This window comes from Carassius carassius, chromosome 31, assembly GCF_963082965.1.
Source record: "Carassius carassius chromosome 31, fCarCar2.1, whole genome shotgun sequence".
In the NCBI taxonomy this organism is placed as follows: domain Eukaryota; kingdom Metazoa; phylum Chordata; class Actinopteri; order Cypriniformes; family Cyprinidae; genus Carassius; species Carassius carassius.
The window spans coordinates 25,701,802-25,721,187 of NC_081785.1; the positions used below are offsets into that span (position 1 = coordinate 25,701,802).

The 19,386-nt window shown below is 39.7% G+C and overlaps 1 protein-coding gene across 1 annotated transcript in view; it reads right to left on the reverse strand.

The window, feature by feature from the left end:
• LOC132111811 (connector enhancer of kinase suppressor of ras 3-like) overlaps positions 1 to 19,386 on the reverse strand; it is a 121,914-nt gene that overhangs the window by 48,449 nt on the left and 54,079 nt on the right. Inside the window, exons 5-13 of the mRNA XM_059519416.1 lie at positions 18,992 to 19,033; positions 12,954 to 13,073; positions 7,827 to 7,886; positions 4,585 to 4,653; positions 4,148 to 4,294; positions 2,316 to 2,437; positions 1,333 to 1,514; positions 1,089 to 1,175; positions 318 to 556 (exon numbers count right to left, since the gene is read on the reverse strand). Of these exons, the coding sequence (XP_059375399.1) occupies positions 318 to 556; positions 1,089 to 1,175; positions 1,333 to 1,514; positions 2,316 to 2,437; positions 4,148 to 4,294; positions 4,585 to 4,653; positions 7,827 to 7,886; positions 12,954 to 13,073; positions 18,992 to 19,033 (1,068 nt within the window). The remainder of the gene's footprint in view (positions 1 to 317; positions 557 to 1,088; positions 1,176 to 1,332; positions 1,515 to 2,315; positions 2,438 to 4,147; positions 4,295 to 4,584; positions 4,654 to 7,826; positions 7,887 to 12,953; positions 13,074 to 18,991; positions 19,034 to 19,386) is intronic.

A 19,386-nucleotide genomic window follows, 5' to 3' on the forward strand; every position in this document is an offset into this window, starting at 1 on the left:
GAAATAGCTGAGGTAGATATACATTTTCAAGTGGATTAATATGCAAATTAATACTGTGGTGTACAAGTCATTATTTCTGAAAAGACAACCGAGTTAAGCAGAGATAATGTATCAAATTTTTCCCCAACGTTTCCAAACATCTGGCAATCTAGTAAAGTGGTAATGTAGACAAATTAAAGGCACAAAGAAATATCCCAAAAGGAGAATGAAAGTATGAAAAAGTCAATGAAAAAGGAGTCACTGCACACAGCTGGACAAAGGGTTTAGGCAAGCTGACATTAGTGAGTCAATAGCTTAAGCCATGTGATCCGACTGACCAGTAGCGAGGGCTCCACGGGGGGCCGGTCGGGGGTCTTTTTGATTATGTCCTCTTGATAAGGTATGGTGGCGCTGTTGTGTAGATCTGCACTGACAAGGAATCGGCTGTTCCTCGAGTAGTCGATCCTGTAAGCGGGTCTTCCGGCTGTGAACTTGTAAGACGAGCCGGAGCCCGGGGCCTCCTCAGCAATAGTTGGTATGCGTTCGTTGCTTAGGTATCTGTACAGAAGATGTTCGCCTAGACCAGAAGATTAAAAGTTGCATGTAATGTTTTCAAAGCCCTACATACATGCAAATTCATGTTGAATATATTTTCATGTAATGTATATTTTATTTTAATGTAATATTTCATGTAATACAATACAATACAATTTAACAATATTAAAATACTGTAATATCTTACAGGGATTTTAAGGTATACATTTTTATTAGTTTGTTTCCAGGGAATCAAATCTATGACCACGATGCTACCACCTGAGCAAAATAAACATCCTGCTACATGTCCTTTTTGGTATCCTTATATATGTCATGTGAAGGTTACCAGCTTTACAAACTAAAAAGACTTGATTATAACTTTGGATTTTGGTTAGAACACATTTATGTTTGAGTGTAACATTGGATTGTAAGAGCATTCCTGTGCTTTCCTGTTCTGAATTCAATCCTGGGTGCTTTTTTCTTCAGTTAGAAAACAAAAAAAACATAAATTCTCCTTTTGTGTCTCTGAGGCCTCTGAAGTGGTTAAACTGGATTGGTGTGAATGTGTTATGTACCTTTCTGCCCCTGTGTCCAGGGCTTTGCATACAGGTCTGCCATGTGCAAACATGTATCCGAAGGCATTGACAGAGGTCGTGGTTTACCTGTGTGTACCACACATATATACACACACCATACATGTAAACATACAAGAGGACATAAAAAATGGGTTCAATTTAAGCTACACTGTAATCATGAAAATCAAAATGGATGAATGTGAATCTGAAACTTTTAAATCTGATTTTTTTCTGAAATAATGACCTTGTGATGAGGATCTTCCTCTAGGACGCATCTGTACATTGACCTCAACTGGTTGAATAGACAGTTTGTCATAGTCCGGAATAGTGAAGCGCCGGTGGCGCTCCAGGTCCAGGAAGGAGTTTGGGGACTCCGAACCTTTAGGTCTGCCATTAAGGCTGGTGTATGAGCTGTTCCATATTTCCCTGATACAGAGGACAAAAGCTTATTTAATCAGCAGGAATAATTAAAAAATAAATGTAAAATACAGAATCATGTTTAAAGGAATAGTTCACCCAAAGATGAAAATCTTGTGAAATGAAAAGCTGTATTTGTAAGAAACAAATCAATCATCAAGGTGTTTTAAATCGAAACCGTTGCTTCATAATCCATAATAAGGCTTCCTCCAATGAACAAATCCATCCCCTGTTGTCCTCTTATATCAAAATCCCCTTACATATTTGTGTAGAACTGTTTTGAAGCTTGATCTGTGCATATTTCACTCAGAAGACATAACAGCAATATTATGGATAGAGGACTCCTTTTAACCTTAAAAACATCTTAATGGTGGATTTGCTTCTTAAAAACATGTGGCTTTTTGCTTCACAAGACTTTATATTTGATGGACTGGAGTGGTGTGGATTACTTGTGAATTATTGTGACATTTTTATCCATTCACTGCAGAGGATCCACAGGTGAGCAAGTGATCTAATGCTAAATTTCTCAAAATATGTTCTCATCTAAATCTTCTAAAAATGACCTGATGGTGAGTACATTTTCAACGAATTTTCATTTTTAGGTGAACTATTCTTTTAACTTCTTTGGAGTTAAGTTCAGAAATGCAATGGAAAAGTGATGGAGTCTAATAACACCATTGTGCTTTGATACATCCCATGAACAGAAATTTATCAGAATCAAAATACCATGATATTTATGAGGTATTAAACTGCTACATGTTACAACAGAACATTCACAAAGGTTTTCTTGACAACAGCATCCAGTCTCACCGTGGTGTGTAAGGCACTGATGGAGGTGGTGGGATGTACAGGTCAAATATGGCTGGCTTGTCCTTCCTACTGCAGAGTTTGGCAGAATTGTCTGACTGACTCTTACTAGGAGACATGGAGCTCTGTAGAATATAAGGAATTTTTTTATTTTTAATGCATCTCTCTGCATCACTAAATAGAGTAAAAAATTCAATTTATATATTACTGTACTTTCATAACAAAAAATGATAAAACAAACAATAGATCTATTTTTGAATCAATTTTAGACATTTGTGTGACTCCAAAATGTCAAAATACCTTTGACATTTTGATCACAATTTTAACATTTATAAACTTGTCGTTTTTTATATTTGTCGATGATACAGAAAGATGTTTGCACTAAAACCAATCATGTCATAGTAGTTTAACATGAACTATTTGCATTTACTTGGTTTTATTTAAATACTCAAATTTTCAAAATGCATATATTCAGTGTGCTTGTAATCAGCATAAAAATGTATTGAACTTAAATCAATATTCACATAAACCCATCACAATAAATGTTATATTTAGCTACATGTGCCTTTTGGCAAATTCTAAATTAAATACAGATGAATCCTTAAAGCTATAAAATGATATTGATTTCCTCTTTTTCTTTTGTTCTATGATGAACATACATCACAGCAGCTGGGTTATTCGGATATTTTAACCGGTTTTAAGAGCTGCTGAATTTGACACAGATATGACACACATATTTTCTCACAACTCTTTACCTTTTCTGACCAACTTCAGGTATTAAAGTCACCTCCGTGAAGTTGGCACCCCATAAAAAGAAATAATCACCAAAACTATGAACGTTTCACAAATCACAAAAATGAACGTTTGCGCTGGTTTGGTGTTTGAGATATTAAACAATCTTTTTTTGACCATGTGACGTCACTCTCCACCCCATGTTGCCCAAATTGCTCCAAACCAGCGCAGTTTGTCTGTGCTCGATTTGTGCCAGTTTGTGCCATTAAATCCAAACACTCTATCTATTTTCCTTCCGTAGATATAACCAAAGCATTTTCAGAGGCTGTGACGTCACTCTCCACCCCAGTTGTTAAAGTCTAATGAGCTGTCAAGTTGAATGCTGTGTTAGATGAGAGAGACAGTGCTGGGCTGCTTTTCAGAGTGGTTGTTAAATGTGACTCATATATAACAAATACATAAATGCATGCACAGTTTTAAGACAGCTTTAATCACTTTTGTTGGTAACTTGACTTAACTGATGACATAACTACAACACTGCATGCTCGTAGCTTCTTCAGCTGTTTAATATAAAATGATATAGGCTAGAGCGTGTGCCTATTTTGTTGTCAAGAAAGAAAAAACAGAGAAACAGAAGCTGTGAGTGGGGTGGCCAACCCTATCTCCACCCCTGCGTTGATTGTGTTAAATATTTTAACCCGAAAATATTACATTAACTGAAAAAATTAACTGCATGCATTAATGTGTTAATTTTGACAGTCTATATATATATATATATATATATATATATATATATATATATATATATATATCTTTTTTTGTGTTTGGAATGTAAATGATTTAATTTTTTCAAGATTTGTCAACATACGTTTGGCCATATAGTGTAGTGAAGTCAAGTGAAGTCACCTTTATTTATATAGCATGTTTATCTATACAGAATGTGATGAAGCAACTGAACAGCATTAAATAAAAATAAGTTTATATAAAATTATTAAAAATATATATATGTTTGATTGATAATTTTACAATCTGAAAAGACGATTCAGTTCACTTATATGATCTTCTGAGAGTTGATGACTATTAAACCTTTATTATTGACACACCTGAGGCACGGGTGCTTTCCAGCGCATGTTTTTGAGAGGTGCTGGGGTAAATCCTGAGGTTCCTGTGGGCCTTTTCTTTAAAAGAAGCACCACACTTTTAGGGTCCTCTCTCAGCTTGGCCACCAGGTTCTTCAGCTGCCAACCCACCTGGAGCAAACAAGCACAAACCCATAAATACTACCAAAAAGAGTTCTGTTTATACAGACGCAGGCTCTTCAGATTATGCATTGAAAATGGTTTCAAACCAAATCTAAGTCAGCATTGCACAAACCCTTTTCAAATATGCTAAATCAAGATTGCACATTGGAGAAATTAATCCAAAATAACAGAAGGAGTCGGAACCAATTGCAAAACACATATTTCATTCGATGCCAAAATGTATACATGAAAAAAGTACCAATAAACAATAGAAAGAACTTGTGTACAGTAATACTTACCACTGTCTGCTGGTTGACCTGGATGACTTCATCTCCAGCGTGGATCTTGCATGTCACATCAGCTGGGGACTAGAGGGGAAATTCTATGAGAATTTGTTTTCTTTAAATATCGATGTTTCTGTCAAAATCATTTGAAAATTTTGTGAACAAGACAAGATCCCAGCCCCCCATCGCTAAGTATTAATAATAAACTATGTTATAATCAAATAAAAAAAGAATGATTAAAAAAACTGTGGTAAAACTGATATTACTAATGAATCAAATCTCCTTTTCTAATGCCAGAAATATTTAAGTACATGCTGTAAATTCATAAATAGGCATCAACATAACACAATATTGCTACATGTGTAAAATGCAATTAAACCAAAACATGAAATTAAAAGTAAATCAGCATGTCTTCTTAAGAGGTCTGTACATTATATATAAACATGCTATACAAATTTGTAATTTTTTTATTTAATGTTCCTGTTTTTCCTTGGTCCAAAATCAAGTAAAGTATAATATAGAATAGTGGTGTATACAAACCTCGTCAGAAATTTGAAAAATGTAAGTCCTTAAATTCGATTAACAAGACTTAAATTACAGTATGTTTCTGGACCATTTTCAACAGGGCTACAATTCAAGGACTGCACATAAAAACAATTGTAAAGTGCAACCTGTGTAGTCCGATTCACAAACAAATTACTAATTTGAGCATTTTCTTTTAACCCTCTGGTGTTGTTTGTCATTTTAGACCCCCCCCCCAAAAAAAAAACCTTTTTGCATTTTTAAAAATCTGAACTTTTTTTATATTATTTTTTTTTGTCCTTATGTATTATTCCTTAAACTGATAAATGATGAAAGAAGAGAGTAAGAGGTGAAGCAAGAGCTTTCCATGATGTGGGGCACTGCAGTTCATCATGAAATCACTTCATGAAATACGACAACTTGGTATATGCTTGTTATACTAGCACTAAACAGGATCTAGAAACTAAAGTATTTTTGACATGATCTTCATCTTCTATAAAAACTAAACTAAATGGATTGGAGAAGAGAAATAAATGAATAATGACTGCTGTACAATATGTTTTGTACATGGCAAAAAAGATGTTTAGAAGAAAAGCAATAGTTTTTTTGAGCAATAGTTTTCTATTTTTGAGCAATTATATAAAAGTGTATATATAATAGCATTTTGCATATATATTTGGAATACCAAGCCTGAAGTGAAGTGACACCATACTCACAATTCATGCTCTGCATGTAACTCATGCAAACTGCACACACACAGCAGTGAACACACACACAGGTGGACCATTTATGCTGCAGCGCCCAGGGAGCAGTTGGGGGTTCGTTGCCTTGCTCAAGGGTCTCGTGGTATTGCCAGCCCAAGACTCGAACCCACAATCTTAGGGTTAATAGTCAAACTCTCTAACCACTAGGCCACGACTTTCCCGCTACAGTTTGTATTCGCTTAAGTGAGTTTGCACGTTTTACATACATCCAGAGTACAGATATCTTTGATGCTGTAGTGTTCTATCATTGGATAAAGTCAAAATAATTCACTTCAAGAGTTGCAGCTCATTGTCTGCAAACTACTTCTAATAATACAAAATAAAATAAAATAAATCACCAAGTTTCATAATGTTCCAATGAAGTTCAGATTTTTAAAAATGTTAAACTTTTTATTCCACAATGATGAACAACACCAGAGGGTTACACTTGCTAAGTGAAAAAAAAAAAAAAAAAAAAAAAACCCAACAAAACCAGTCAGACTTGTGTTGTTCACATTAAAAAATGACCACCTTAGGAAATCAATGGGATACAGGGCAACATATATAAAAATACAGATATTTTTTTTTGTGTGTACCATCTACAAATCAGCCATGCAGAAATAGAACATTGCATTCAAGGTTTGAAACTCTAAAACATCAAGACTGTCGACACACACACATTTGAACTGGTGTGACTGTAACACAGCTTAAAGTTATATAAGAATTTGTCTCTGAAAAATTGTTATAAGCATCATGTTATATCAAATAAAATGTTAGTGTGACGAGTGGGGCGGGGCCGAGGGACATGGGAGCGAGGCCGGTGGAGTGATTGGAGATGAGCTACACCTGTTCGACCCACCGGTCTCGAGGCCCACGGAGGAGATGGAAGGATATAAAACTGCAGCGACGACAGTGAACGACGAGAGAGGACCAGGCCAGTTTTATATCCTTCCATCTCCTCCGTGGGCCTCGAGACCGGTGGGTCGAACAGGTGTAGCTCATCTCCAATCACTCCACCGGCCTCGCTCCCATGTCCCTCGGCCCCGCCCCACTCGTCACAGTTAGTAACAAGGGGATTCACATCCTTGTATAAAGTATATTTATATATAGGACTATACAGGAATCCATTGGCTATATTATCTTTCTTTCTTTCTTTCATCATTTGGATTTTTATTTGTGGAAAAATACATACTGGAAAATTTTGGTTTAAAGCAAAAGTTACTTGCTAAGAAATGTTTATTCAATGACCTGTCCTATAAAAATTGGACCATTGGACTGAATATGAAAATTACTATCAATAACTGCAGACTTGTGCTGATATCTGAAACACATCCTAAAATTTAATACAACAGCAGTGAATAATCACTTGACTCATGGGAATTTAGTTTCAGAGAAGTGTTTTATGATCTTGACATCACTGTCTATAATATCTATTATTAAAAATGGACAAAATTCAAATTAATTAACTTGTTCAAAGCCCCTGGGAACACAAAACCTTCCACTCTACTTGACAGAGTATGATTGTACTAGCGTGCTAAAACTCATTAAACAAGTCTAAACAGGTCACAAAAAGTCAGGGCCCGACTAACAGGGAACATTCTCTCAACATTCTACAAGATTCTCTCAAAGTTATGTATAAATGTTAATGGAATGTTTGCATCTGGTCTTTAACAGTGTTCTCAAAAATTTTCTCTATTTTTTGTGTGATCGCTTACAGATTCTCATGCACACCTTAACAAGATATCACACAAGCAAGCATCACACAAGCAAGAGTGCTGTTGTTCAGAATAACAGAAGCATCATTTTTGCATGCTATTTAATTTTTACAGCTTTACATTTTGTAAAGCTCCATGCATTTGGGAATCCAATCTAAATACAAACAATGAGCAAACCTGACATCTGTAGCCCTTACAGACATGCCCCATCTACTTTCCATTATTTTGCTCATGTAGACTGAACACAAAGGCTTTCGTCATTGGAGCCCTTACTCACATGTTCAGTGGTGCCAGTGATGACATGAAGTCCATCGAAGGTGGATTTTATGTACATGCCCTGAGTAACAGGAAGGCAGAAAGAAAAATCATGAAAATGACAGAAAAGGAGAGACAGTAAACTCTATACATTTGGCAGTGAAAAGAGAGAATTTCTTATGTAGAAATTTATGATTGGTTATGGCAGTTTTTCACTAGTGCTTTCACAAGTTCACTAGTGCATTCACATAATTTTGTGTAGTTATGCCAGTTATTTTGTAGTTATTTTGTGTGTTTTTCCAATCTTCTACCCATAAAAGTACACCGGAACGGCAGAAAAAACCCGTGACTTCCCACCCGTGAACTCGTACTAGATCGATGTACTCCCAGTTCCGAGCTGTGACATCACGTAGCCCACAAAACAACAATGGCAGCCCCTACGGATAATATTGCATACGTTTGCAGTGTTTATGCAAGTGGTAAATGGTGAGAAATAGACAATATAACGTTGCAATAAAATGTATAATTTAATTACAATTCCTTGCGCTCAGTCACTTTGGTGTGACTTAAAAAAAGTGACGCTAAAAAATCGTGAGACATGGTTTAAAGTCATGATTTACGGGCTCAAAAACCAGCTTGGAACACAGCATTAGATACGAGTTGTAATATTACGTTGTATATATATTTCAAAATTATATGATTTGTTTGGTTGAGTTAATTAGTTTTCCTGTGTTCATTCACTCTTCAGCTTTAGCTAATAAAGCTCAAACGGCAATGGCCCACAGGCGCAGATGAATCGCCTTCGATAATGAACGCGATATTGCGTAGCTTGTCAGTGAACTACGGTTCTGTCTATTAAATGGCGCTCCATTTGAAAGCAGTTGATGGCGATTTAGCGGTAATCAGGGAACCGGCTTCACTGATGAAATGCACTTGACAATCGCATGCGATATATCGCCCATCCCTAGGGCCCCCCAAGGATGTGTGCTGAGCCCCTCCTCTTCACTGTGCTGACCCACGACTGCACATCATCACACATCTCTAACCTCTTTATTAAGTTTGCAGCTGCAGATGGCACGACTGTGGTGGGTCTCATTAGCAACAGAGATGAGACAAACTACAGGAGCGAGGTGAGCCACCTGGCCGGGTGGTGCAGTGACAAAAATCTCTCTCTGAATCTGGAGAAGACGAAGGAGATTGTTGTTGACTTCAGGAGAGTGCACACACAACATGCTCCTCTGACCATCAACAGTGCGACTGTGGAGAGAGTGAGCAGCACCAAGTTTCTGGGTGTGCACATTACAGAGGACCTCTCCTGGACTGAAAACACTGCAGCACTGGCCAAGACAGCACAGCAGCGTCTCTACTTCCTCTGCTAACTGAGAAGGGCCAAAGCCCCGGCCCCCATCATGTGCACCTTCTACAGAGGCACCATCGAGAGCATCCTGACGAGCTGCATCACTGTGTGGTATGGCACCTGCTACGCATTCTGGCGCAAGTCACTTCAACGCATAGTGAGAACAGCTGAGAAGATCGTTGGTGTCTTATGGAACCCGTCTCACCTGTAAAGCCCTCTCACGGTTCACGCCCTCACTGGACAGCAACTCCCTACCATCTCGTACATTACTGAAGACATCACACTCATCACATCTGGCAATCACTCCGAGACCATCTCCTTTCACATCCTTGACTCTCCCCTGGCACCTATTGTCCTCGGGCACCCTTGGCTCCTCCTCCATAACCCCAAGATAGACTGGTCCTTTAATTCCATTTTGTCCTGGTGTAAAAAGTGTCATGAGTCTTGTTTAGTGTCTGCCTGGCCGTCTGTGTCTATGTTACAGGAGGAGGCAGTGTATTTGTCTAACGTGCCCGCTGAGATCCTCCATCTGAAGGAAGTGTTCAGTAAGTCTCGTGCTGCTTCTCTTCCTCCGCATCGTCCTTACGACTGTGCCATAGATTTATTATCAGGTAAGTCTCCGCCTAAGGGCAAACTTTATTCACTTTCTGTTCCAGAGAGGGAGGCTATGGAGAAATATATTTCTGATTCTCTAGCTTCTAAATTCATCCGCCCTTCCTCTTCTCCTGCGGGGGCGGGGTTCTTTTTTGTGGGAAAGAAGGACGGATCACTGCGACCTTGCATTGATTACCGAGGACTGAACAACATCACGGTAAAGAACACTTATCCTTTGCCGTTGATGTCTTCGGCCTTCGAGAGGTTGCAGGGAGCGTCAATTTTCACAAAACTGGACTTACGCAATGCGTATCATTTGGTTTGGATCAGGGAGGGGGATGAATGGAAGACTGCTTTTAACACACCCAGAGGGCACTTTGAATATTTGGTGATGCCCTTCGGGCTCTCCAACTCCCCAGCGGTCTTCCAGGCACTCGAAAACGACATGCTGCGAGATATGATCGATCAGTTCATTTATGTCTACCTGGACGACATATTGATTTTTTCTTCCTCTCTCCAGGAACATGTGCAGCATGTCCGACGAGTGCTTCAGAGGTTGCTAAAAAATGGGCTTTTTGTCAAGGCGGAGAAATGCGAGTTTCATGCACAGTCAATTCCATTTTTGTGGTATATCTTGTCGACTGAGGGAATACGCATGGATCCTGAGAAAGTTAAGGCTGTGGTAGAATGGCCAAGCCCAGATTCCCGTAAGGCCCTACAGAGGTTTCTGGAGTTCGCTAACTTCTACCGGCGTTTCATTCGCAACTTCAGCCAACTAGCCGTCAAAGCCGCCAACTTACCCCTGACCCTACACGTCAGTTCGTGGTGGAGGTCGACGCGTCAGAGGTGGGGGTAGGAGCGGTGTTATCTCAACGTTCTCCCTTAGACGACAAGGTCCACCCTTGCGCGTATTTTTCATATCGTTTATCTCCGGCAGAACGAAATTACGATATTGGTAACCGAGAATTGTTGGCAGTTAAGATGGCATTGGAGGAATGGCGACACTGGTTAGAAGGATCGGGGGTTCCTTTTATAGTATGGATTGAGGTTGAACTCCAGGCAGGCTCGATGGGCACTTTTTTTCGGACGTTTTGACTTTACTATCTCGTACCGCCCGGGTTCCAAAAATATCAAACCCGATTCTTTGTCGCGTATTTTTGACCATTCCGAACGCCCGTCCACTCCCGAGTGTATTTTTCCTGAGACATTAGTGGTCTCCACTCTCACATGGGAGATCGAATCAAAGGTCAGAACGGCCTTAGAAGGGGTAACGCCTCCGCCCGGGTGCCCACCGAACCGCTTATTTGTGCCGGAGGGATTAAGGTCCAACGTTATCCAGTGGGGACATTGCTCTAATGTAGCTTGCCATCCAGGGGTTAACCGTACTAGATTTTTAGTCAAGCAACGATTCTGGTAGCCACTTATGGCTCGCGACATTCACAGTTTTGTTTTGGCTTGCTCGGTTTGTGCCACTGGTAAGACTTCCAATCGGCCCCCTGATGGGTTACTCCAACCGCTGCCGGTTCCTTCGAGACCCTGGTCCCACATCGCTCTAGATTTTATTACCGCCCTCCCGCCCTCCCAGGGCAACACGGTAGTTTTAACCATGGTGGACCGGTTCTCGAAGGCAGCCCACTTTATTCCCTTGCCCAAATTACCCTCAGCCAAGGAGACAGCGTTGACCGTCGTAGACCACGTCTTTCATTTACATGGCCTCCGGATAGATGTGGTTTCCGACAGGGGACCCCAATTTGTGTCTAAATTTTGGCGAGAATTCTGTAGACTACTGGGAGCGACTGTAAGTCTGTCCTCAGGGATGTTTGGTCTCCAAGAATCCTTCCTCCTGGAGCCAACAATTGTCTATGGTGGAGTACGCCCACAATACCTTACCAGTATCAGCTACGGGCCTATCTCATTTTGAGTGTAGTGTAGGTTACCAGCCACCTATTTTTCCCAGTATGGAATCCGAGGTTGCGGTCCCCTCCGTTCACGCCTTCGTCCAGAGGTGTCACCGCACTTGGACTAGAGCCCGCGAGACTCTACTCCAGGTGGGGGCGCGCACCAAGGCCAAAGCCGATCGCCACCGGTCAAGGCCTCCCGTATACGTCGTGGGTCAAAAAGTGTGGCTTTCTACCAAAAATATTCCTCTCCGTTCCGTATCTAATAGGTTTACTGTCACCAAGATCATTAGTCCGGTGGCAGTCCGCCTTAAACTCCCTCCTGCGTACAGGGGAATTCATCCCGCCTTTCACGTATCCAAAATAAAGCCCGTTTTTCATTCTCCCATTAATCCGCCTACCCCGGTTCCCCTCCCCCCGCCGCGACTCGTAGATGGGGAGACCACCTATTCGGTCAATCGCATTCTGGACTTTAGACGGAGGGGACGCGGATTTCAGTACTTGGTGGACTGGGAGGGTTACGGTCCGGTGGAGAGAAGTTGGGTACCTGCTAGGGACATCCTTGATCACTCCCTTATCGATGATTACAATCGACAGGTAAGAGATTCTGGGGACGCCAGGAGGCGTCCTTAGGAGGAGGGGTACTGTCACGGTTCATGAATGCACCGTCTCCAGCTGTATTCATGTTACGTCATGTTGATTGTTTCATGTGGATGTTGCCGCTGATCGTCCTCTCATTCCAACTGCCTATTTAACACCGTCTTTCGTCTCTTATTTGTCAGATCGTTGTTTGAGGTCCTCCGTGTTAGATGTCTGTCCTGATTCCCATGTTCCTGCTCTTACTTGTTTCTTGTTCGGTCGTCTCTGGATTGTTCCTCTCTCACACGGATTATCTTCACCTCTCACGGATCTCCCACCACCGTCATCTCTACCAGCGCACTCAACCCACCTACTCACCAGTCTGTGCTGCCATCGAGGTCCCTGCGTCACTCTCCAACCTTCATCCATCTCATCTCATTACAATAAACCCTGTCAACTTGCATTTGCCTCCTGTCTTCCATACATTCCATCACACTATCAAGTATTTAAAATAAAATTGCCCAAAAATAATAAATTATATATATAATTATATATAATCTTTTTGTGTTCCACTGAAGGAAATTGGGGGGGGGGGGGGGGGGGGGGTGATTAAATGTTGAGAGAATTATTCATATTTTGCAATTATCTGTTTTTTTTTTTTTTTTCAAATGGAGATAACAATTATGAAGGTAGATAATAATTACAAAATATTAATTCTCACCAATCCCTCTTCTGGTTTGATGTTGGTCAGCTGAACTTCCTCCAGACATGCTGACTGGCTCATTAGAGGATCAGAGGTGGTTCTCACAGTCTGGTCACAAATACTGTTCAACACCTTTGACTGGAATTTAGGAGAACAGAGAGTTAAAAATAGTGCTGGATGATTGAGCTGCATTTTCAAAATCTGTCACTCAAGATGTGCAATTTAAAATAGCTATGATTCACACTTTATTTGGATAGTCCACTTTAGACATGTCAACTTGAAGCCATATTAGTATTAGTAGACTGTATTACTATTATTAATAGCATTTCTGCTTTGCTAACCCTTTATTTTGATGGTTCCCCAACAGAAATTCTACTCACTATTGCAAGTACATATCAACTGATTATATTAAACCTAACCCTTACCCTAACAGTGTAAGGTCTAAAGTGTCTAAAGTGAACTATCCAAATAAAGTGTCACCTGGCTATGCATTACAAATACATACTTATTCTGTGTATACATCTGAGGGTTGATCTCCATATTTGCCCTGTGCCATAGTATCAAGAGAACATTACAGCAGCCAAATCACAAGGGGAAGGAGTTGGGATAATATCTATTATCTGCTTTTTCAGTTATGAAATTATTTTTTTAACTATTGGAACTCTATTGGAACCTTCCTCCTCCAAAACTGTCTCTTCTCCATATTATGCTCCCTCCACTTTATGCTCCCAAACCACTCAATTACTGTTGGTCATTATTAATAGTGGTACACTGGTGGATTATACAGTATTTCTGCTGATGCAAGCTTGTTCCAAGTATCCCATCAATACAAAAGCAATACTGTGGCTAAATCTAAATAAACATACATAATCAAATTTTCCAGAGTCTAGTGGACTAATATGTTGATTGTACCAATAATGTAAGCACTTATTTTAATCTAATCTAATGTAATCTTTAATTTGGGCCAGGAAAAACAGATCAATTAGGTCTACTTAAAAATTCCACAATAATCCACAGAAGCCAAGCATGTAAATGAAGTCCAATAAACCATGGGGTTTGAATAAACAAACTGAACACTATTTGAGCTTTGATTTAATTTTCCACTCAGTGCACAAGAACAGGAGTGTAAACAAAATGAACAGTAATATTCTCTATGAAACACTGAAGAAAACAGCAAGACCCCATGGTTTGCTTTGCATTTATGAAGACTTCACAACTAGAATTGTTTCAAAATTAAACCTAGGCTATAATTTGAAAAGTTCAGCCAGGTGGTCCTGATGAGAAGGACTTTTTCCTTACTATATAAAGAGTTAGTGTACAACATAACCTAAGATAAAACAAATCATCTACATTTCTCTTGCATTGCACACAGACCATTTCTAATGAATGGACTGCCTTTATTTCTGCCACGGTTGCTTGACAGTGAAGGAATAAATTATAAGACTCAAACCATTCATGCTTTGTTTTTGTGATTTTGTCACCCATTATGCCTTCACTTAGCATGTGCTTGCTGTCACGGTTGGTAAACCGTGATCTCTGGGTGTTTGCACTTTGTGGAGAAGTCTGTGTGTTTCGCGTCTGCACTGATTAGTTTGTGGGCGTCTCCGTTAATTGTCATCAGCAACAGCTGTCACTCATTACTCATCTCCTATATATTGGCTTGTCTCACGTCTTGTGTTTGTGAGATTGTTGTTTAAATGTCGTTTACCCTGTTCGGCTTCAGTGTTGTCTGCGTTGGATGTCTGCGTTTTCCCAGAACCTCATCAACTCTCTGAACTCCGTCAAGGCTCATCATCAGTTACTGACTATTCCATCGAGATCCGCACCCTGGTGGCCGCGTGCCATTGGAACGAGACCGCGCAGTGGGATCGATTCCTGCATGGGTTATCCGACCGTGTTCAGAAGGAAATCTACCTCCTCGAGTTGCCCCCAAAACTTAACGGACTTATAGACTTGACTTTACGAGTGGATGCACGGATTAACCGCCTGGGTCGCCAGCCTAGTCCCACATGCCATACCACCTCTCCTGCCAGGGGGCGCTCGAGTCGAGAGAACGCGGTCGGTCCCATCGACGACCACTAGCCCATGCAGGTGGGTAGAGCTCGGCTGTTCCGGAGGGAGAGGGAACGGCGGAGGTCCCAAGGACTGTGCTTATACTGCGGAGGCTCAGCTCATAACATCGACTCATGCCCGGTTAAAAGAGCCAGCCCGGAAGTAAACTTGAGGCTACTATTGGGTGGGATCTCCGCTGGGAAGTCCTCAACTACATCATCGACCCTCCTTCCGGTGAAACTGCGGTGGAGGAATCAATCTCATGAATGTCACGCCCTTCTGGACTCCGGAGCCGAAGGTAATTTCATTGCTTCTTCACTGGCACATCACTTGAACATTCCTGTCCTTCCTGTGTCTCTCCCCATCCTGTTTGTCGGCTTCAGTGTTGACTGCGTTGGATGTCTGTGTTTTCCCAGAACCTCATCCACTCTACACATTTCCACTCAGCTACAAACACTTACCTTCGGCTTTATTCCCCGCAGTTCCTGTGCCATCCTCTCCTGCTGCCTTCTCACCGTCATCATCCAGATTCCTAACCTCCTCACCACCACCTTGGATATTCGTCTTCCCAGCCTCATTGTTCCCTCGTGTTTGTTTGTTTATTCTCATTAAAAACTGTTAACTCACATTTGTTTCCAGCCTTTCCTTCACCCAACCGTCACACTTGCATGTAAATTCCAAAGGTCCTTCACCCTGCCCAATTCCCGATATTACACATATATGACTGCATATGCTCACATGTCACTGCACGTAAAAGTTATTTCCAGTAAAAGGTAGATTTCAAATTACAGGACATGAACAAAAATGGCAAAAAATTATAGGCAGTAATGTAATCTTTTGATTACACATTTTAAGTAATGTATTCTGACTAAATATAATAAAGAAATAATATTTTGTATTTTGTAATAATATAACAATGCCAGTGTAAATATATGTTTATTTGGTGGTCGGGCCATAATTTTTGTTAACATGAAATGATGTTCAGAAAAGCATTAAAAACTGCTAGACCTAATTATTTTTCATCTCTTTTAGAAGAAAACCAACATAATCCCAATTATTTATTCAATAGTGGCTGAATTAACGAAAAATAAAGCATCAACTGGTGTTGACATTTCCCAACAGCACAGCATTAGTGACTTTATGAACTACTAACATCAGAAATACAATAACAAATGTAGATTCTACAGCGTTTAATACTTCAGTTTCATCCATTGCACCCAAAAATAAACTGTAGTGCTTTACAACTATAGGACAGGAAGAGCTAAATAAACTTATCAGTGTATCTAAATCAACAACATGTTTATTAGATCCTATACCCACTAAATTAATGAAAGATTTGTTACCTGTAGCAAAAGAACCGCTTCTCAACATTATTAACTCGTCGTTATCTTTAGGTCACATCCCAAAACCATTCAAGCTGGCGGTTATTAAGCCTCTTATTAAGAAACCACAACTAGATCCAAGTGAACTGGCAAATTATAGGCCCATTTCAAATCTTCCATTTATGTCTTAAATTTTAGAAAAAGTTGTGTCTGTTCAACTGAGCTCCTTCCTGCAAAAAAAACTATCTGTATGAAGAATTTCAGGTTTCAGGCCCCACCATAGCACAGAAACTGGCCTTGTTAAAATAACAAATGACTTGCTTCTTGCGTCAAATCAAGGCTGCTTCTCATTGCTTGTTTTACTTGATCTTAGTGCTGCGTTCGACACCATAGATCATGAAATACTCATAGAACGATTACAAAACTATAAAGGTATTCAAGGGCAGGCTCTAAGATGGTTTATATCCTACCAGTCCGATCGCTACAATTTTGTTTATTTAAATGGGGAGTCATCTCATTTATCACCAGTAAAATATGGAGTGCCACAAGGATCTGTCCAAGGTCCTCTTCTATTTTCAATATACATGTTGCCCCTTGGTAATATTATTAGAAAATACGGGATTAGTTTTCACTGTTATGCTGATGATACTCAACTATATACATCAAAGAGACCAGATGAAACTTAACAGACTGTGTTAAAAATTTAATTTTCTCCTATTAAATTCGGATTAGAGATATTACTTATTGGACCAAAAAACAGTACACAGATAGTAGACTACAGTTTTCAACTAGACGGATGTACTGTTACTTCCTCTACAGTCAAAAATCTGGGTGTTATATTAGACAGCAACTTGTCTTGTGAAAACCATATTTCCCATTTTACAAAAACAGCATTCTTCCAACTTTGCATGCATTGCCAAGCTACAAAATATGTTACCTGTTTCTGATGCAGAAAAGCTAGTTCATGCATTTATTATGACCTCTAGACTGGACTATTGTAACACACTTCTTGGTGGTTGTCCAGCATCTTCAACAAACAAGCTACAGGTAGTCCAAAATGCAGCGGCTAGAGTCTTTACCAGGTCAAGAAAATATGACCATATTACCCCAATTTTACAGTCTCTGCACTGGCTACCTACTGTATTAAGTTCCGTATCAGTTACAAATTATTATTACTTACCTATAAGGCCCTTAATGGTTTAGCTCCTGCGTACCTAACTAGCCTTATACCACACTACAACCCATCACGCTCACTAAGGTCACAAAATGCTGGACTTTTGGTAGTTCCTAGTATAGCAATGATACTCAGCTCTATATTTCTTCATGGCCTGGAGAAACATACCAATTTGAAAAATTTATGGAATACTCTATATAAAATCCTGGATGAAGAGTAATTTCTTACTGCAAAACTCTGAAAAAAACAGAGGTGTTCATTATAGGACCTTAAAACTTTGCATGTAATAACCTAGAACACTGTCTATGTTATGTAAAAATGTTAATTCATGCATTCATAACCTCAAGGTTAGATTATTATAATGCTTTATTGGGTGGTTGTTCTGCACACTTAATAAACTCCAGCTAGTCCAAAATGCAGCAGCTAGAGTTCTTACTAGAACCAGGAAGTATGACCATATTAGCCCGGTTCTGTCAACAATGCACTGGCTCCCTATCAAGCATCGTATAGATTTTAAAATCTTTCTTATAACGTATAAAGCCTTGAGTGGTTTAGCAACTCAGTATTTGAGCAAGCTCTTATTGCACTATAGTCCTCCATGTCCGCTACATTCCCAAAACTCGGGCAATTTGATAATACATAGAATATCAAAATCAACTGCGGATGGTAGATTCCTGGAATAACCTACCTAACATTTTTTGGGAGGCAGACACACTGTGTCAGTTTATATCTAGATTAAAGACCTACCTCTTTTACCTGGCTTACACATAACACACTAAAACATTTCTAGTATTTGAACCCGTTAAAGGATTTTTAGGCTGCATTAATTAGGAGAACCAGAACTGGGAACACTTCTCATAACACACAATGTACTTGCTACATCGTTAAAGCAACAGCCCTGAATGTCAGCAGAGTCCAGGACAACTAGTGCCCCAGAGACAGATCCACAGTCAAGACCTTGTCTCCTAGATGGCCACCGGGACAAGACCACAGGAAACAGATGATTCTTCTGCAAAATCTGACTTTGCTGCAGCCTGGAATTGAACTGCTGGTTTCCTGACTGAGCCTGGATTTATCCAAGGTTTTTTTCTCCATTTTGTCACAGATGGAGTTTCGGTTCCTTGCCGCTGTCGCCTCTGGCTTGCTTAGTTGTGGACACTTAATTTCCAGCGATTTCATCGACTTGATTGCACAGATAATATAATAATAAACTGAAATGAGTCGGATGATGACATCACTGAACTCAATGATGAACTGCTTCTTTGCATTATTGATTCACTATTTTCCTATTTAATGCTTCAGTTGCTTTGTCACAATCTATATTGTTGAAGGCACTATTTAAATAAAGGTGACTTACATGTAAAATGTGTTGCTGTCTGAGAAGCTGAGAAGTATAAAACTAACTTAAACTACTCTCATTATCCTAATTTACACAATTATGTTAGAGAAATAAAACAAATAACTTAATGAGTATAAATAAAGTAATACTGGAAATTGAAAATACTTACAACATCCAAAATCTTCTCTTCCATGTCATAGACAGTGCAGTCCTGTGCATGAAAGAAAGAAAAATTGCAGAGCATTGAAACTGCTGTGAATAATACAAATAAAAAGTTCAGATTTAGGAATGCTGTATAATTACAGAGCTTGACACAACAATAGTGAATGACCTCTAGCCTAAAATAAACAGCTTTCAGCCTTGAATTACATCTCCATGTCCAGTCCAAGACAAAATAATTACACAAGACATTGTGGGAGTATACCAAAGTGATGAACAGGCGGACAAGGAAACCCAGCATCTGGTACATTAAGGGTAGAAGGGAGAAATTTTACGTTTTTAAATATTTTAAGATTGCTGGACAGTTGCTATGCCAGCTTTGAAGGAATAGTTCACCCAATGATA